We start from the raw sequence: 21,917 nt of genomic DNA on the forward strand, positions 1-21,917 counted from the left end.
GAGTATCTCTAACGAGTTCAGTGACTTCTTGAGGTCTCATAGGATAAAGAGACAATTTACTTGCATGTATTTTCCGTAACCAAATGGGGTTGTAGAAAGAAAAAATAAGCATATTGTAGAAGTTGCACATGAACATTAATAGTAGGTGAAAAGAATATACCAAAATATTTTTTGTCTAAAACAATTCATACTACTATTTATATTATACAGGGAATTCCCATAGCTACAGTTCATGGGATGACCCTTGAAGAATGATTTACAAGCAAGAATCTTGATGTGTTACACTTGAAAGTATTTGGTTGTATTGTATATGTTCATATGCTAGATGAGCTACGAAAGAAGTTTGATCCAAATGCTAAAAAATATATTTTTATTGGATACTCTTTAGAGAAGAAAGGATATCATTGTTATAACCCTATCATGGGTGAGTTTAGAGTGAGCAATAATGTTATTTTTTATGAGATGAGTAGTTGGTATGCATCTAGTGGTGATGCATTGGATAATGATGATGATTACAATAGGTATGTGCAGAAAGAAAAGTAAGAATCATTGAGCCTTAGTAGACTAGAAACATTGTCTGATACTATATCTACAGTTAGCCATTAGTTAGGGAGGTTGAGGAGTTCCACATATTCAGGTACATCTACTAGTGTTGTAGGTAAAGACAATGAAGAAAAAAGTGTTTAGATATAATGATGCATTTACCAGTCATTTAGGGTTTGATGGAGACTCCAATGGTTCAAAGAGTTTAGATGATGAGCTTGGTATTCCTTCATTCAAGATACTAGATGTAAAGAGAGCACATGATAATATAATGGCTCTACTAAGTGATCTAGTGGTACGTGGGTCTAACATGGTAATATACTCTATTAAAACATTTGGTTTGAAGATTATGTAAGTTACCATTATGCTTATATGATAAAAGTAGTCGAGGATGTTGAGTCCACTCGCTTTGAGGATGTTATTGGTCATGCTCATTGGGATGTAGCAATGGATAAATAGATTGTTACATTAGAAGCCAATAAGACTTGGGATCTAGTACCATTGTCTAAGGGCAATAAATCTATTAGTAGGTATAAGACTAGATTGGTTACAAAAGGCTATACTCAAACATATGGCATATATTATGAAGAGACATTCAGCTTAGTTGCTAGGATGACAACTGTTAGATGTGTGATTGCTTTGGTAGTAGCCAAAGGTTGGAGTTTATAGAAAATGGATATAAAGAATATCTTATTGCATGGTCAATTGCAAGAAGAGGTGTATATGGAACAACGAGTAGGTTTTGAGAATTTAGAGCATTCCACATATATGTGCAGGTTAAAGAAGGCACTTTATGGGCTAAGCAAGCACCTAAAGCATGGTTTGGCAAGATTTGAGAGTATCTTGTTAACATTGGCTTTTATATCTCTGATGTTGATCACTCACTTTATGTGAAAAAGGGAGATGCATATTTGGTTATCATAGTCATCTAAATGGATGACTTGAATATTACAAGTGATAGTGACAGTGAGATTGCATAATTTAAGGACCTTTTGACATAGAAGTTTGAGATGAAGGATTTAGGTGAGCTCATGTACTTTCTTAGTAATAAGGTGATTAAATGTGATGATGGTATATGACTATCCCAAAGGCAATATGACTTGGATATGTTGATCGAGTATGGTATGACAGCGTGTAAGCCTCTTTCAATGCCATTGGAGCAAAATGTGAAGTTGAGTATTGATATTGGGAATGAGATAGAAGACCCCACTATGTTTAGAGGATTGTAGGGACTTTGATTTACATGGCTATCATAAGGCCATACTTAAGTTATGTTGTTGGCCTTCTCAGTTGGTTTATGCAGATGCCTAGAAAGCCTCATTTGGAAGGAACTAGACACATATTGAGATATGCGAAGTCCACTTAGCATTATGGACTTCATTACGAGGCATATAAGGTTATACATAGATGTAAATTTGGCTCATAACATATCTGATAGAAAATCTAGCAGCGATTCCATGTTTTTCCATCGGTAGTATAATAATTACTTGGAGTAGCAAAAAACAATCTACAATTACTTTATCAAGTATAGAGACGGAGTGTAGAGGTGTTGCTATGGCAGCATGTGAGGTGGTATAGCTACAAAAGTTATTGGGTGATTTAGATGTATAGGGAGATGGTCCGTTTGTCATTCATCGTGACATGATAAGCAACATATAGTTAGCTAGGAACCTAGTGTTCCATGCTAGGACAAAACATATTGAGGTGCATTATCACTTTGTGAGAGAGAAGGTACTTGTAGGAGAGGTTGACTTGGTATCAAATAGCTGACATTTTCACAAAGGCATTGGGTGCAAAGAAGCATTGAAAATTTCAAAGTTTACTTGGATTGATAGAGATACAATTGAGCTCGAGGGACCGTGTTGAGATGGCAAGCTCAATATGTGTAGACATTGATGATGAACCTCCTAGTTAGATAGGTTCGCATGTCTACACTTAGCATGTCGGTGGTTATTATGATGCTCACATGGCCACTAACTTATCACTTATTATATTTGGTTTGTTACACCTACCTATATCTGGCATAGTTATAGCACCAATTGATTAGTATAGTTAATTATACACTGTTTGACTTATTAGGCCACTTTCCTTTATGTTGTATCTTATCAGTACTTTGTGTACACTGTATTGTGTGAAAAAAAAGAAAAAGAAATTAGCAAGAAAATGTTTTGGCCTCCATCTCTCTTCTTGTGTTCTTAAGTGAGCATTCTCTTATATATATAGTGTATGTTTGGCGCAATAGCTCAAGCAAGTTCTTCCACCACTCGATTCTTGACAATCACAAGCATACACATATGCAACAAGTCATGGATCATGTGGTAAATAGACAAAATCCACAAAAATAAACAAAGTAAAAATCATCTTATTTTCACAGTAAATGTTGGTAAATTTCATAAATCCATAACATTGTTTGGACTTTCATCTATCTACAATGGATAATGCAACCAATGTTACACGATGCACATGTACAATTGCACAATGTCATGGATTATGTGACAAATAAAATTTTTATAAAAATAAATAAATAGTAAATCATATTATATTCATAGTAAAATTTGATAAATTCCATAATACTTATTGGGGGTTAAAGTCAATTGCCCTCAGTTGATAAAATTAAAAAAACCACACGGTTATCAGCTATGTACTAGTGCTGCGCCGTGCGATAAATTTGCACATTTCCTATGTAAATAAGGTAACCATGGATTTTCATGAAACATTGCCTCATGCGAGGAATATATGTTCATAGAACAATAATGTGATTATGAATGGTGACTTTTAAATCCATGAGGATACTTCAACATAATGATTTCTATACTTCACTAAATGCTTGTGATATTGATTCAGATTCTAGTTGTGGTTCGTTCGGTCATGGTCAATGATAATTTCAGTATCAAAATTTTTATAACTTCTTTTAACAATCGAGGATCGTCTACAATCGAAGTTACTAGTGGTATTTCCTTAAAAGGTTTTAACATGCTAATGTAGAATGAATTATGAATTTGTCAATAAGGAAGAATGCCTAATTTGAATGGTTTATAATATCTTATATCTTTGGATGCTTTTCAATGTTTTTCGCCTTCTCTTTCCAGTACAGTACAAAATCATTTGAAGGTCTATGTAGAATTGTTAGCTTTAACTAATTATATTTTGAAATTTTGGCTAAGATTAATGGTCTTCGCTCAATAAAGCCAGGGTCAATCTTGCATGTATGTGAAGAGCCTCTCAGGGTGGTTACACACCGCCATTGCCCGCCCAATCTGTGCCCAGTTTGTAGGCACAGGAAAATTTGACTTGGGCGGTCACCTGTCCGCCACCTGCTTACACACTGGGCAGTGGACACTTTTCGTTATCAATAAGTGTCCGTCCATCTTCCGTCCACAATAGTTTACACACCGGCCACCACCTACCAGCGAACACTTCCTGAATTGTATGTGAGAATGAAGGGGCGCTACGAATGTTGATCATCATTCTCATAATAATTATTTTTAGAATGCTTGATTAAACACTTTAAATCGACTAATAAACCTTTACAAAAAGTCACCAAAAAAACTGAAAACATGAATCTGAGGTTTTTCCTACCAAAGAACTCCAAGATTATGACCTTATTGCGTCGTTGCTTTCTGTGCCAATATATTTGTTTCTATGGTGACTACTATTCATGTTTTTGGAAGCTCACTCGCTTCCAAGAGAGCAGGGGAGTTGAACCCCTTTGCCATGTTGTTGAGGCATGGCTCTACCGAGCTCTCTGCGGAAAGGTGGAAAGAGGGAAATTTTTTTAGCACACCACCCCTCTTTCCACCTTTCCACCTGCGCTGCAGATGCAAGGATGACAAAAAACTTAAAAAAAACATGCAAGGATGGCTGAAAATTACTTACTTGGATGTGATTGTGTTTACTCACCATTGTCTTCGTCGTCCATCTCCTCCGCAGAGTCAGAATCACCAAATATTGTTCTCACATTTGCGCTCTCCCTCTCTTGATACATGGCTCGAGCAATGTTATCTCTTCGAGATGCCCCCCCAAGATGGATTGCCTCTTGTGTTGGCTCTGCTGCTTGAGCTCTTTGTATTGCTTGTGTGGTACATGTGTTAGTTAGCATAGCAACCTCCGCTAATCCATTCCTCAAACTATTTTGCTGGTCCATGTCTTGATGAGCCGCATTACTTTCTCTATCAAGTTTTGCTGTCGCTTCATGTATCCATGCATCATCAAAACCATCTCCATGCACAATGCATATATTATGTAGAACAATGCATGCTGCCACCATCTTTGGGACATTTTGTAAAAGCATGTCACATCTCTTTAACAATATACGAAATCGCGCTTTAAGGATGCCAAATGCCCTTTCAACCGGCATACGAGTACTTGATTGTATGTAATTCCAATAATAACGTTCCAGAGATAGCCCATCCTTACTACCCTTGAAAGGAGGAAGCATCCAAAAGAGTGCAGGATAAGCACAATCGCCTAGTAGACAGTATTGTCCCAGAGCTTTGTTTGTGCATCGTTTTCCTAGTTCTGAACATTGAAAAACATTCCAATCGTGCATAGAACCTGCCCAGCCAACGTCATAGTCCCAAACAACACAATTGGCAGCCACGCTTATCTGTAGAATAATAGAGTGGAAGCCCTTCATATTAAAATAATCTTCATGGTTCTCCCTTGGGGCAATTATGGGTATATGACTACCATCTACTGCACCAATAACATATGGTATGCCTCGAAGGGCTTGAAATGCACCAGCATTTTTTTGCATTTGTTGTGGGGAAGGCCACTTTACATACATACTATGCAACCCAGAAGCACCCAATGCATCGCAAAAGTCCAAAACAGCCAGTTGTGTAAACGAAGTTGAGACTCCGTATAAATCGGCTATTAGTCCCAAACTTGAGCCGCTTGCCAAGCGATGCAGAGCGACACAGACCCGCTTCTCCATAGGTACTGCCCTTCTATAGTTCGTATTCTTGCATCGCATTTGTGGTGCTAATTTCGCGACGAGATATTCAAATGTACTCCTGCTAACTCGTAACCTGCTTTTAAACATTCGGTTTGTATAACTCCCCATAAGCCCCTGCTCCATAAAAGTTTGTGGTCTTTGATAAGCCCAACATGACCGTCGATCGTGCCTTCGCTGACCTATCCTGGCTCGACGTGCAACGTAACCTCGAGCCATGCACTCCATCAAAGTATGCAATAGCATGCTATCATCGTCCCCGTCATCCAAATCACTCAACAAAAGTTGAAACATTCCTATGACAGCAACTACAACACCGATGACACACATTATCAAAAGACTTTCGTCGTCCATTCACCTGTCAAAATATTAGACGAAACCTTATGAGACACTTGAAGAGAGATGTGAAGGCAGAATAAAAAACTTGTTTTTTAAAAAGTTCAAAATTCATCTACAATTGAATTCGTCATTCCTTTTTAAGACTTTTGATTACATCTAATAGACTAGATACTGAGGAGGCAAGTGTGTCCATGATAACGAGCTTGCGCTCTTCAAATGTTTTTTTTTCCTCAAGGTTTGATTTTTGGTTGGCTAACATTGATCGGGCGGTGGTAGCCATGTCACTGAGAGACTCCTCTATCTTTCTACCCTTTTTGTTGCGTGCTCCTTGGTTGGTTGTTTGATCATGCACAATCTTCGAAGGCTCATTGGAGCCAATGTCTTCTTGGGTGTGGTCACCTTGATCATTGGAGACTGATGTATTATTGTCTTCTGACGAAGACAACCCACCAACAGAAGAGGCATGTGCATCGCTAACAACATTGGCACGATTCCACATATATTCATCCACAATATCATACCACTGACAAATGATTCTGCGATCATTGCCTGATATGGCATTGTGGGCCTTATCCTTTCTGTATGACTCATAAACGCGTCCCCAACGTTTTCTGCATGCCTCACCATCTTTGTCAAACTCTGGAAATAGCGATGCTAGCTGGGTGGCAACCTTGGACCATATATCCACTCCTTGCTTCGGTGGCTTTGAGAACTCCACGCTCATGGATCCTCGGATGTGAATGAGTTGTACTGTCCATGCATCCTTCCATTGCACAAATGGTCTTTTTGTGGCTATTGTATGATCTTGTGTCTCAAGACCGTCGTTTTGATTCTTTCCTTTCCACGCCCTCTTTGGTTTAGGAGGTTTAGGAGCATCAGACTCCGATGATGTTCGTCGTGGACGTTGTTTGGTGGCATTCTCAGAAGATGGAACCATTGGTTCTTGGGCCTGAACCAAGTCAACCTCTTCACATGAGTCTTGGTTGGCATCACAAGAACTTATTGCTTGTGGTTCTTGTTGTCGTGGTGCTGAGAGACCATGTTGAGGACTATGTGCAACTGGACGAAGAAATACATTATTGTGTACTGTTGTGGGTCTCTCTATACCTAATTGTCTTGGTCGTTGGAAAGGTACGAATTGAGGAGGACGAGGATTGATCAAAGGAGGGCGGTTTGGAAACACATTTACAGGGATATTGCCAATGGCGGTGTGGCTTTGCATGTGGTTTGGAACACCCACACTTTGGCTCGAAAAGTACATGAAGTCATTATTGGATATTGCATCTTGGCTCATTTGAGACACGAACTGGTGATACTCTTCCATGGGAGTGCTCTCTTGAGAATCCATTCCAATCGTCCACCTTACGCATGAAAATTGATTCATCATTTACACTATGTGAATGGACAAACAAGTTTATTGTTCTTTACATAATGCACTCCATTTTTTTTATTTACATTTCAATAATTGATTGTGAGGTATAGACAAGTTTATTGTTCTTCACATAATGCACTCCATTTTTTTAAATTTACATTTCAATAATTGATTTCAATAAAGAAAATGAAATGTTATACATATACACTGACTCAAACAAAATGATGGGATGTATGTATAGACAAGAAGTTTTAGCCATTGTCAACCTGTAACAGATGCCAAACATATATAGCGGAACTAAGAAAGGATTTATTGCAATGATGAACATATATCAAACAATATGGTTAAAGAACAATAAAGAAAAGGAAATGTTATACACATACATTGATTCAAACAAAATGATGGGATGTATGTATAGACAAGATGTTTTAGCCATTGTCAACCTGTAATAGATGCCAAACATATATAGCGGAACTAAAAAAGGATTCGTTGCAACGATGAACATATATCAAACAATATGGTTAAAGAACAATAAAGAAAAGGAAACGTTATACATATACATTGATTCAAACAAAATGATGGGATGTACAAATAGACAAGATGTTTTAGCCATTGTCAACCTGTAATAGATGCCAAACATATATAGCGGAACTAAGAAAGGATTCATCGCAACGTAATTAAGGCCAAGTAATTTAGCCCAAGTACCTAGTGAATCATGTTTCAACCCAATAACAGCCACTACTTCCAATAAAGAATAATTAAGGCCATGCAACCACTACTTGTCCGTATAACCACAACCTTTGCACAATCACCATCAGATTTGCTGCTTGAGTAATTTAACTTAAAGTTTAATTACACCCATTACGTGCAATGGCATAGAATCCAAAAGAAATTAATGTTTCTTCCTCTTCGCACACATAGACCAATCAAGCAAAAGGCAAGAAGAGAGCACATTTTTCTTGTAGGGTGTGAGTACTACCATAGATAAGAGGAGCCACAACACAATCAAGTCATGTGCTCAAGTGAACATCTCTAAAGTGCTCAACTCAAGTCCACCAAAATAGTAGGATAGCTCTTGACTCGAGTGACGATCACTCGAGACTTCATATAGATACTCTAAACCCGAGAGCCACATGCACTTAAAGTATACCCTTTTATATATGGATAACCAGTGTGTACCCCATTCAAGCCCATACCCTTTTACACTTAAGATTGTAAATGGGGTTGTAACCTAGTGGTTCTCAAGGACAAGAGAGCCAATGGGGTTATAGCCTAGTGGTTTGAGTATGGGTTGAGTCCTGAAGGTATGTATTCATCAAATCTTAGGCCCGTTACACACCGGTCCGCGGCCGCCCATGAATACTAAATCCGGCCAATGAGAAGGCATGTATTCATCAAATATTAAGTTCTACTTCTCGAGTGTTACAAAACATTATGTGTGTAAAGATGTCCTCAGCCTTCAAGGTAGTTCATATTTTCTTAAAAGCCCTAAGTGCTATCTTATAGACAAAATGGATATGTCAAAGGCATTTTCAACATCCGACTTACACAATCTACAGATTCCTTGTGCCTTGTTTTATTTTTTATATATCATACCTTCCTTATAACTAATGCTCTTATCATAACTAATGATTACCAGGGCAATCAAAGAGAGAGAGAGAGAGAGAGAGAGAGAGCATACCTGTGAATGTTGTGAAGTACCGATCTGATAAAGACCCCTGCCTTCGAGCCAGAGATATGAGAAAACCCTCAGTTGAAGCTTGCGAATTACCTGCGAAGCCTACAAATTACATGCAAGAAATTGGCCATGATTAAACTCAGAACTGGTTAAATTACATGCAAGCAACTGGCCATGATTAAACCCTGAACTGGTTTCTAGAAGAGAGAGAGACCTGGCTGGATGCATCAGATTGAAATATGCCTTCCCACCTTCACGATGTGAACATTTTCATGCGAAGAGAGGGATGATGAATCCATAAAAATACAGAGAGATGAACCTTCACGATGTATACATTTATGCATGTGGTGAAACGGGCAACATAGGGAAGCTCCTGTGTATCAACGGCTCCCTGTGTGTCAATGGCCACAGGGTGCACCTACCTGGAGCCCATGCCCATGGCAGAAAATAGAGAGCTCTCTGTCAGATGAGCATGGCGGCAGCAACGGAAACGGGCTGCTACAACGGAAACCTGCAACGGGAACGGGCTCCTACAGCACAACGGGGATGGTTCCTGGAGCCCACTCTGTCGTGGAGCCCACCATGGGACCAACAGAGGAGCTCCGGCCAATCGCGATGGACCAGAGAAGGCGAGGACGGAACAGGACGGGGGAGCTCCCCCGCCCTGCGGAACGCAGAAAGGGGACGGGGGGGAGCATTGAAGACGACGTGCCGGGCGCCATGTGTGTGTAAGAGGGGGGCGCCCTCTTTTAGAAATCCGGCCTTCTCATTGGCCGGATTTAGTATTCGTGGGCGGCCGCGGACCGGTGTGTAACGGGCCTCACTTCACATAGTCAATCTACTTGCGCGTGGCTGCACGCTCCCAGCGCCCAAGTCATCAATTAATTATTAATTCGTGTGGTGGACTCGCCATCTCACAAATCTTTCGCAAAACCAATTTAAAATAATGATTTATAAATAAATTGTGCTGTACCCAACTAGTTAATTTTGTCGTTTTACTTCGTCTTGGAAAATTGCAAAGCGTCTTCCCCTCTTATTAGTACATTGCAAAGAGTCGCGGAGACTCTATCAGAGCCATGGAATGTCCCGCGAGGGCAGCTCTCTGCTGCGTTTTGCTGCTCGTGCTGCTTCCGACCTCTCTCTCCAAGACTCTCAAGCGCGATGGTAAGCTGTCTTCTCCCCATTTCTCTTCCGATGCGTGACATTTTGTCCGATGAGGTGCATTTGCTCGAGAATTGATACATCATGGCCTGTGCCTTGTCAATTGTAAGCTGTTCTTCCATGCATTTCTCTTCCGATGCGTAACGTTGTGTCCGATGTGGTGCATTTACTCGAGAATTGATGCATCATGGCCTATGCCTTGTCAATGGCTGACATCGCCGCCTAAGATCATGACATTTCACAATGGTGTTTGAAATTAGCATTGTCCAGCTGTGCTAATGTGATTAGAGTTCTTGCATTCTGTGCAATTGTAGCATTTGCTCGAGAATTGATGCATCATGGGCTGTGCCTTGTGGCTGGCATTGCTGCCTAAGATCATGACATTTCACAATGGTGTTTGAAAGTACCATAGTCCAGCTGTGCTAATGTATCTAGCCTTCTTGCATTCTGTGCAATCTTAATGCAATTCATTTGCACCTGAGTTCTTCCTGAATGCGACAGTAAAAGCACTTAATGAGATCAAGGCATCTCTTGGATGGAAAGTGGTGTATGCGTGGGTTGGGGATGATCCTTGTGGAGATGGCGATACTGCTCCATGGGCTGGAATCACATGTTCTCCTGCAGATCAAGGCGGATATCGTGTCATAAGCGAACTGTAAGTATACATTATGTCATATATTCTTCTTCCTCTTTCACGAAAAAAGTTGTGTTGAAGCATATAACTATGAGCAGGAGCATGCAATATGAAGTGGAAGTTTATGCCATGATTTTTATTGCTAGTGCATTGAAATAATCGTAAAGATCTCGATCCAAAGCTAGTTGGAGCTGCGGTAAAAAAGGAGAACCATGCTGGCTGGATGCTGCTTGGAGTTTTGAGTCCTCTTATGTGAGGAAGCCACTATGGTGTAGACTAGCACTTATTTGGTCTTGGCTTAGATGAAAACACATTGTCATATTATGGAAGTTTCACAATAGATCCGAGGACACTCTACTTGTATGCCTGATGGCATAGCATTTACTTACTTTTTTGAAAGAGGTGTCCCTTTTTTTGGGTGGCGGGGGTGGGGGGAACTTGAAGGTTCACTTGATTGACCACAATTCAATAAGATCATTTAGAAATTTAGAACTTGCTGTCAACAACTTCATGATCTGGCTATGGTGAAGTCGCTTCGACTTGCTACTTGAACGCTTACAATACCCCCTCGTTATTGTTTTCTCACTCATTCTCCTCTCTCCCTCCCTTTTTCTCACTCTTTCTCTCTTTCTTTGTTATCTTTCATCTTTATTCTCTCTCTCTCTCATTCTCTTTTTCTTTTTCTTCTCTTTCTCCCTCAATGCATCTCATTCTCAAGAAAAACAAACAAAAGAAAAGAAGAAAGCACAAGAACAAACCAAGACGAGGCAATGTAGTTACTGCAAAGGCTCGAGGATGGATTCTTCGTCTCCATCCAAAATGTTTCTATCTTCACCTCCTCCATGAGCATCTAGGGACATATTGCCATGATCAAGGGTCTTCTACATTGGCCTTAAGATCTTGTTCAACATGTTGATTTTCTTCCCACGGAGGATTTAATTTCTTGGCATACAACGATCTCTTCCACTTCCTTGCTGTGACTTTTGTATCTTTCCTGTGATATGACTTTTGTAATCCTTCTATGATTTGATATAATATAATACAAGCACTCATTATGATAATGAATTTGTTGACTTGTGCCAACATTATAGCAACATGTACTAGGTGTGTATAGTATCAACTTTTGTTTATAAGAGTTAAGAGATGCTATGATATAAGGGAAATGTTGATTGATAAGATGATATGTGCCGAACTATCAAAGAAGTCATCCTAGGTGGTGGTCTAAACTATGGACTCAACTGAGGATAGCTAGACCAGGAACTCCTACTAGGCGAGGACTTATATAGCTTGGTTGTTATAAATTTTCTTTTAACACATTTTTCTTTCAAGATTTTTATACTCGAGCATGTAAAAAGGAGGGAGCTGAGCGGAGTAACCCAAGGAGAACTGAGTATTGGCCTAAGGCCATCCTGACTCGGTATCCAAGAACCTATCAAGTTCTCACAAGGTGATACTTAATCGTTTTCTAATTTGCAAACCCTATAACAAATCTAGTTAACAAAGGGCTTAATGACAGGCCAACCATAGCTCTCCAAATATCCTACAAGAGAGTTTAGATTGTCTTGGCTAAATGGTAGGAGCTAAATCTATGGCATGAGGCTTCCGCACTTATCATGCAAAAGAAGCAATTGCCATTTGATATTCGTTGCTTTGAAAGAGCCGAAGCAAGGGGAAGTCTACCAATGAGTACTCTCCAAAAGAAAGCCCTTGCATTTGAAGGGGGTCTTGTTCAGCCAACCTTCCATCACCATTGTCTTCCACTAGTTCTTAGATTTATGCTTACCCCAAACTAAATTGGCTTTGGTGACTGATCCTTAATCATGAGATGATGCACTTGATTAGCCGAAGCCTTTTGTAGCTTAAGATAGTAGGCAAGATTCCAACCCTGCCAAGGATGGGTAGAGTCAAGTGTAAGAAAGGGCTTTATAGGCTGCACCACTCTCTCAATTTGGCCCCATAAATCATGGTATCCATGAGGAATCCGAAAAAGTATCCTAGTTGTACGGAAAGATATCAGCATCCCATGGCTTACCAAAGTGATATCACAACAAAAGGCAAAACCAAGTTGTGCAATAGGATTAAAATTTGGCCGGTTGTCTAGTTTCCCATCCCAAGAAAGCAGTTGCTACGTAACCAAAAGTTTCAGTTAAAAGAAATTAGCTACCTACTGATCCTTTGCTAGATGCCAATGAACCTTTTGAAGAATGAGCCACCAAGAACAAAACAACTGATTTATTGCGAAAAGAAGGATGATGTCAAGAAGTGGGTATCAATATTAGGAATATGCCATTACGAGGCATGTATGTTGGTATTACCATGTATGAGACTCCGGTCTTCTAGAATGAAATAGATAATTAAGACCCAAGGGTGATGATCAATGCATATGTCTTTGAAAAGGGACCAATGAAGAGCCTTGGGTCTCCATATCTAGAATAGCCTCACTCTCCATGCTTTTTGGGGTGCAAAAATGACTCCAAGTAATCCAAGAAATAGCTCTATGCAAGGAGTTATTTCTCCACAACATGAAATGGATTGGTAAGAGCATTCAAGGAAGTGGTATTCCAAGGTAGGAGTGGCCAAGCCTTGGATTTTGAGTAAACATATTTAGCCTCTCGAACTTTCTCAAGATTTATTCCAGCAATTGTTTTAGCTAAACATCAACACCCAAAGGATGCCCCCGATGTTTGGTGATATTGCCATGGGGTACTACCACCCAGTGCCATCCCAAGGATTGAAAATCAAATAGTGCAATTGATAAGGGAGGATTTCACAGCATTAATACGGAGGCTAGAAGCCTACCCAAAAAGGTTCCAACCTAAGATCAACTCTGTGTTTGAGGAGGCAACAATTGCACGAATGCTTTAAGGGCTGAAGAAAGCCAAAATCTTACAAAAAAGGAAGCCAAACCCACACCTAAGATATTAGCTTACTAGTTAAGATCATGGAGACTCAAGAGAAGTGAAGAACATTGTATTGGCTAACCTTCCAATTACTAAAGATCTTTATAATCAGTGCGATAAGGCTTTGTGCTTTAGCATAGATAGCCATATGATAGCAATTGCAACTCACAATTCATGTAATTGGCTTCAATCCTTCATATAAGGTTTGAAGTACATGGCAAGTCAAGCATTTACCTTAGTTGTCACATTAATGTGTCTTGGTTCCCTTAGTTCATCACTTGATTGGTGATTTATTGGCACTATGAATAGTTTACTTTTGGATTAGACCATTAAAAATGCGATTGAGAGAGGTGGACCCACACTCACAAGATAGGTTAAGGAAGCAAGGCAAGGAATCGATTGTGCAAAGGTTGGAGTCTCATGGCATAATGTATCACAAGGACTTGAAATTTTTGAGATGCTCTAATTTTGCTAGTAACATTTGATTAATTTAATAATCAAATTTGCAAGGTTTTAAGGCACATGTGATGCACATGGTAGTTATTTCATGGTTGATGGCCAAGGTTCCGAGGAGTTGGTGGATGTCAAATGCAAAAGTTATGACAAGTTATGTTAGCGGCTTTGGTTGTTAGTTGGTGTCATTTTTGAGCGTAGGACAATTATTTGGCTAATAAGTGTCAGTGGTGACATAGGGATTAGTATCAATTAATTGATTAATGCCAATCTAATGGTCAATTGATTCTAGAGACCACTCAAGGTTGCAAATGGCCTAGCCAATTTAATTATGGATGGGTAGATTTAATTCTGGGCAAGGTTAGAAGGGTTGATATTAATTTTCAGAATCAATTAATTAATTGGCTGGAAATTGCTGGAAAATGGGATTAGTAGGCTTCCACTTGGCAAGATTACCCATGCAATTGGGGAGAAGGCTGTTTGGGGATTGTAGAGGCTGATTTGGTGTGTATGTTGGTGGGGAGAGAGAAGGAGGCTAATGTGGTCATTTTCCTGAGCAGATTTCTGCATTTTGCTGCAGGTTATAGCCATTTGGGGCCTTCTAGAGGTAGGTGACAGCAAGAGAAGACCCATCAAGGGCTGGAGTGCTGGCGACAACCATTCTAGGTAGCCTAGACAGCCGGCGACTACATAGTTTGGATAGGACAGCAACTAGATTGGGGCATTTCCTTGCAAAGAATCTCAGATTTCTCATCTTAGCATTCTCTCACCTTTTCTAGCTTGTGCTCAGCCATTCTCAATAGTTCTCAGCCATTTGGATCAACGAAGGAGATTGTAAAATCTCAGCTTTTACTCAATCCATTAGAAATTCAAGTTAAAGAAATACCGCAAGGGGCACTAGTTTTGGGGCCAAGAGAGTGTCCAATGTCCAAGTTGTTAAGGTAAAGTGTGGATTTCAGTTTATGCTCTTTTATTGATTATTTAATTAAGTGTTTAATCAAGTTTTACTACCCTATCCAAGAAGGAAGGTTGGTTTCATGGTTCCATTGCTAGGACACCACTCAATCCTTTGATTTGGTGGGCACAAGGCACGTGATTGCAAGCTAGAAGCTTTGGTGCTAGTGCTGATTTTGTGCTCAACTGAGGAATTAGAGTGATGTCTTTATATAACGAGATGGAATCAAGCAATGATAATGTCTCTTAGTATGGACATTCACATGGTGATAAAGGAAATGTAATGCTTGATCTTGGACAAGGTTCACATGATGGATAACAACTTGAAAATGTTGCTGTTGGGTAAGATGTAGGGCCTTCAAGGCAAAGTGAGGCTGATGACCATGAAAAGAAAGAGGAATTTGATGACTAGTTTTTAAGAATCAGATGAGAATAGCAACAAATCTCTTTGCTGAATTAGCAAAGGATGCTCAGTTTGTCCGATTTTTGAATGCTCCTAAGAAGGACGGCAAGGGTAAGAAGAAGTCATCTTTTACACCTTTGAGACACCAAGGTGCATTGAAGGTAGTGCCAAATCCTTCACATGAAGTTCCCAAAGAGGCCAATGAAGAGAAACAGTTGGCACCTACAAGGCAAGGTGTGCAAATACAAGGCCATCATGGTAGTACCAATCCAATGGATTTTGGACAGCTGGGCATACATGCAATGATGGGGCAGCCATGATACTTTGGTAATAGCACTATTTTTCATGCAATGGTTGGACAAGGGCTGCATACAAGAACGTATGGCACAACTCCCTATGATATGTAGTAGCCAATGCATGGTGTGCTATCGCTCAGGGTTCTAACCATTGACATGCGGAAGTCCCAAATATCTTCTCATAGTTGTATATCTTTCTTGTAGAGATGTGTTGCTGTCATTAGGTGTTGGTTTGGGACATTGCCATAATGCATGCTAAACAAGATGGAATTGAGGCCAACTCATAGAAGGATGAGATTAGGGGCTTGTTTGATACCAATATATGGCTCAACTTTGAACTAGCCTTCCCATATGGTTTTTGCTAAGGCAGAAGGTTTCTTCATTATGAGGCATCTTGGAAAATATTGTAGTGATGACCCGAACATATTCTTCTAGTTCGGGCAATCTTTGATTGCAAAATTTCTAACATATTTGTGTAGGAGCACGGCCTAGTCCTCCTAGGGGAATTGAATGCTTCTAATAATCCATTTAGCGGCCAATGCATTAGCCAGGCTTGCTAAGTCTGGGATATCTAAACCCCCTTGCTCTTTAGGTAAGATACAAGTACTCCATGCTACTTTTGAGATTTTCCGATTGTTATCCTTTGATTTGAAAAGTTAAAGGAAAAGATGACTTTAGATCGTGTGCTTGTGTTGCGCGACCTAAGGAAGTCATTTGTGGTTGAGTATGATACATGTGGAAACAACATTGGGGCTGTTTTAATACAACATGGCCAAGTTGTGGCTTATGAGAGCTGTCTTCTCTAGGGTGTAGAGAGAAATTTATAGGTCTATGAGAAAGAGCTCTTGGCTGTAATTCATGCACTATCTATGCAGAAACATTACTTGTTAGGGGTTGATTTTATAGTGTAGACAGACCTTTAGACATTGGGGTACTTTTTGACACAGATAAAGTTATTAGGGAAGCATATGAGATGGGCAAATTTTCTCTCTTTGTTTCATTTTCAGATTGTATACATTGATGGTAAAAAGAATGTTGTGGTTGATGCACTGTCACGTAAGCCACAAATTTTACTCGTTCAACATGGTCTATCACACTAAGTTGGATGCCATGAAGGAGCAGTATGCTGTTGATTCGGATTTTACTGATGTTTATAATCAGCTTTGTAGTGGCAAGAGGGATGAGCACTTTATGCTAAGAGATGGATTTTTGATGATGCATGGATGATTGTATATCACAAAGCAGTTGAGGTCTAGAGTGATCATTGAAAGTCATGCTCCTCTGTATGTAGGACATAGAAGTATTGATGCCACAATCAAGGCAGTGGAGCATTTGCTTTATTGGCAAGCTTTGAGGCATAATGATAGATGATTTCGGGAAGACAGAGAAAACGATGATAAAATCCTGAGCACGAGTGATTCTTCTCCTCCCAACCACGCCTAGATCAGTGTTGGCACCTCTTCCTCGTATTCCTTTGCCAGCCGTCCACTTCTCTGGAGTTCTACTATTCTTGGACTCTCTTACTCTCTAGGCTCCCCTTAATCCCGTTCGGGCGCCCAAGAGCGCGGACGGTCATTCTCGTGCATGTTCCCCCTAGATTTACCTTAATGTCACATTAAATGTCACTTTTAATGTCACATTCCATATTTATGACATTAACGTGACATTAAATATCACTTTTAATGTCACATTTCCTTCCCCTTAAGAATCGGTTTCGTCCTCGAAAACGATACTTGGAAGGTCTAATTGTAAATCGGGAAACCTTTTCTTTAAAGTACTTACTCGCTCCCATGTTGAGCTTTCTTCTGAACAATCTTTCCACTTAACCAAACATTCCTGATAAATAGTATTCCTTGTTCGTCGATTACGAACATTTAATATTTTTTCTGGTTCATGTGGATTAGATTGGTCATAGAATAGCTCCTCAATAGCATCATTTAAGATTAGATTATCCAAATCACCCAGCTTCTTTCTTAATTTACTTACATGAAAAACTGGATGTATTTTACTACCAACAGGTAGTTGGAGCTTGTAAGCCAATTCTCCCACCCTTTTAAGTATTATGAAAGGACCACAATACCTTGGTGAAAACTTTGGACATTGTCCCTTTTTCATAGTTTTAGTTTGTTCAGGCACCTTAAGATAGACCAATTCTCCTTCTTCAAAGGAGATGTCTCTTCGGTGAGGATCTGTATATGCTCTAGCTCGATTTTGAGCTTTTTTAATATTTTCTTGAGCAAATTTTAACATACTATTCATATCCTCCAAAAAGTCTGTAGCTGCCTGAACCTTTTCCTTTTGCAGTCCTACTGCAAAAGGAGCTCTGGGCTGAAACCCATACATTAACATAAATGGACTATTTCCAGTCGAAGAGTGCTTGGCACTGTTATATGCAAACTCTGTTATCGGTAAATACTCTTCCCAATTAGTTTGCCTTTTACTTACATATGCCCTAAGCATATCTTCAAGAATTTGGTTAACCCTTTTAGTTTGCCCATCTGTTTGCGGATGATCTGCCGTACTCATGCTAAGTTTAGTATCCAATTTCCTAAATACCGCACGCCAAAAATGGCTATCAAATTTTCTATCCCGATCAGAAACTATATTTGCCGGAAGGCCATACAATCGGTATATGTTCTCTACGAACAATCTAGCCAATTCTGGTGTTTTAACATCAGTTGAAGTTGGAATGAACCTAGCCATTTTGGTTAACCTATCCACAATCACCCACACAGAGTCGTGCCCCCTCTGTGTTCTAGGTAAAGCAACAATAAAGTCCATGGAGATACTCTCCCATTTTCCCGAAGGAATTTCTAATGGATGGAGAAGTCCTCCCATTTTTAATCTTTCAGCTTTATTAACCTGGCATTTATTACATTTGACCACATAGTCAAGGACGTCCTTATTCATTCTAGGCCAATAGAACTGCCTTTTAATAAGACTATAAGTCTTATTAACTCCTGGATGTCCCGCACTAGGGGTATCATGACACTCAAAGAGTATCTAGCGCCTTATTTCTGTATCTTTTGGGACACATACCCTACCCTTGTAGAGTAAATAACCATTATCAATGGTAAAATTCTTCCACTTGAATCCAGTTTGAGCAACCCCTGATGCTCCATTTCCTTGTTGAACATCCTCAGATATTCCTTCCTCAGTAGAAGCACTTTCATTTGGATCCCCATTTTTTATTGCTTTCCATATGTTGGAATATGCCGGATCAACCTGGCATTTCCCTTTTAAAAATTCAAGCAAATTGGAAGTGAACTGAGTAAAACTCAATTCATTAATGATGGGCATTTTGCTGAGTGCATCAGCTACTATATTATATTTTCCTTTTCTATATCTTATCTCATAGTCGAACTCTTGGAGGAGTTCGGCCCATCTGGCTTTACGCCCGTGTAAATCCGGTTGATCATTAAGCCACTTAATGCTTTCATGATCCGATAAAATCAAAAGTTTGGCACCATACAAATAGTGCCTCCATTTCTTCATTGCATGTACTATTGCATACAGCTCCCTCTCATAAACAGAATAATTCTGTTTTGCACGATCTAATTTCTTGCTTTGAAAAGCAACTGGTCGACCTTCTTGTAATAAGACCGCGCCTATTGCCTTATCACTGGCATCAGCTTCAACCACAAATGGTTTATTGGGATCCACTATTAATAATACTGGAGCTGTAGCAATAGCTACCTTAAGTTTTTGAAAACTTTCATTTTGGTGTGTTTCCCAATTAAAACTTTTTCCTTTCCCTTTAAGTTGGTCTGTCATTGGAACAACTATTTTGGCATAATCTCGAATGAATCTACGATAAAATCCAGATAAACTTAGGAAGATCTGCAGCTCTTCCAGGTTCCTTGGAGGTGGCCATTCAATAATTGCCCTTACTTTTTTTGGATCCATGTTGATTCCCTCTTTTGAGATAATATGCCCCAAATATTTGACCTCTTGTGCAAAGAATTCACATTTAGTTTTCTTCGCATAAAGGGAATGTGTTCTTAACAGTTGGAATGCTAATTGTAAGTGTTCCAAATGTTCTTCTCTTGATTTACTAAAGATCAAGGTATCATCCAAAAAGACAATCACAAAATGTCCTAGATAGGGCCGTAAAACACTATTCATCAGCTTCATAAAGGTAGCTGGTGCATTAGTGTACCAAAAAATCATAATGCCCGTATCTAGTACGAAATGCCGTCTTGGAAACATATTGTGCCTTAATTCTTATTTGGTGATAGCCTGATCTTAAATCTATCTTTGTGAAGAATTTTGCCCCTTGCAATTGATCAAAAAGATCTTCCATTCTGGGCATAGGAAATTTATTCTTCACCGTTATTTTATTAAGTGCTCTATAGTCAACACAAAGTTGCATAGAACCATCTTTTTTCTTTACCAATAAAATTGGTGAAGCCCAAGGTGAATTACTGGGTTGAATAAACCCTTTATCCAGGTAATCCTTAATTTGTCTTTCAACTTCTTGATATTGTGTTTCACTTAACCTATACGGTGGTTTTGAAATTGGGTGTGTATCCTTATTTATATCAATTGGGTGATTTATATCACCCCTATCTGGTGGAAGGCCACTTGGTAAATCAGAAGGAAACACATCTTTAAAATCATCTAACAAACTATTCAATTCATTATTAACATTCAACTCACAAACATAAGAAAATTGTTGCTTTATATTACAGAAAGTAAAAGTATTCTGTACAGGAAGAGACCATAACATATATACCTCACAAACTTCATTCTTTGTCAGCTTCTGAACTTCAGTAGAACAAAGCAAAGGATTATCAGATACTTCATGTTCACCTTGAATGACAAAAGTCTTACCATCCCTTTCAAATTCCAGTGTATTATGGTGATAGCTACGTTTTAAGGATGGTTCCAATCCCCATAGCCACTCCCTCCCTAGAGCAATATCAGCTCTTTCCATGTTCATTATTTGGAAATCCAGCTTATCTTTATATCCTTGAATCTCAATTTCCAAATTGGATACCATTGTATCCCATATTTTATTGTCTTGGCCTTGCATCATACGGACAACATATTGATGCTCACTGTTTTGTTGGGGAAGTTTCAATTTTTAGACAAGTGCATAATTTATAAAATTATGTGTGGCAGAGTCATCAATCATGACTCTAACCCTTTTTCCAGCTATCAATCCATGTACTCTAAGTAAATCATGTGGCCCAAAAGTAGGCTGCCACATAGAAGTTGACATACAATACCTATGTTGTACATCCATATGCAAGACCTCTAAAGATTTGTACTTTTCATGGCCCTTTAATTCTAAGGTCTGCACTACATGGATTTGTTTTTCTTTTCCCTTGCCCTTGTCCTTATCCTTTCCTTTGTCTTCCCCCTTTTTCTTTTGAGGGCAATTCCAAGCAGCATGGTTAGGGGATAGGCAATTGAAACACAACTTTTCTTTTTTGGCTTTATCAAAGTCATCAGGACTTAACTTTGGCCTCATATATGGTTTCTTTTCAAAAGGTTGTTTTTTACCCTTAAAAAATGGCATTTTCCGTTTAAATTTGCCCACAAATTTTGAGGTTTCCAATTTCTTAGACTTGGGCTCCGTATCAGTGAGACTAGTGAGTGTACCTGGACGCATACTATCTTCATGAATTAATGCAAATTTAATTGCCTCTTCCAGCGTCTTAGGTAAACTCCGTTTTACTTCCTTTTTACAGGCTTTATCTAGTCCCCTAATGAATCCTCTTGTTTTTTGGAATTCATCTATTCCTTCCAGTTTGAGGATTATCTCACGATATTCCTCCAAATATGTCAGCAGGGGTCTTTCCTTTTGTCTGACATAATCCCAATCTTCCCAATTTCTTTCCATTTCATTTTCAGGAAGAAATTCTTTCAAAAAGACAGATTCAAATTGAGCCCAGGTTTCAGGTATTTTATTCGCCTCCTTTAAAGTTCGCCACCACTTATATGCTTTGGGCCCCAAAGTTAAACTAGCCTCCAGTGCTTGGAGATGTGGTGGGGTATTTTTTAATTTATGTAAATCTTCCCATTTTTGGAGGAAATTAAAGATTGTGTCTTTATTCCTATCTTTTTCCTCCCTGTAAAATTGAGGTGGTTTCATATCCTTTAGAACTGGATTATCCCTCAATTTATGGTAAGGTTGGGGTTCCTTAGAATCTCGCATAGTCACATCTAAATCTTTCGATGAAGATGGGACATCTGAGATTTCTATCTTATTTTTATCTCTTTCC

The 21,917-nt window shown here is 39.3% G+C and overlaps 1 protein-coding gene across 1 annotated transcript in view; it reads left to right on the forward strand.

Moving 5' to 3' along the window:
* The first annotated feature begins 9,893 nt into the window (after positions 1 to 9,893).
* Positions 9,894 to 21,917, forward strand: part of LOC148010934 (Leucine-rich repeat (LRR) family protein) — a 55,344-nt gene continuing 43,320 nt past the window's right edge. Inside the window, exons 1-2 of the mRNA XM_087671500.1 lie at positions 9,894 to 10,050; positions 10,549 to 10,702. Of these exons, the coding sequence (XP_087527626.1) occupies positions 9,963 to 10,050; positions 10,549 to 10,702 (242 nt within the window). The 5' untranslated portion in view covers positions 9,894 to 9,962. The remainder of the gene's footprint in view (positions 10,051 to 10,548; positions 10,703 to 21,917) is intronic.

The sequence above is a fragment of the Lygodium microphyllum genome, chromosome 29 (genome assembly GCF_053477565.2).
Source record: "Lygodium microphyllum isolate KBCC chromosome 29, Lygodium_microphyllum_v1.1.10, whole genome shotgun sequence".
Classification (NCBI taxonomy): domain Eukaryota; kingdom Viridiplantae; phylum Streptophyta; class Polypodiopsida; order Schizaeales; family Lygodiaceae; genus Lygodium; species Lygodium microphyllum.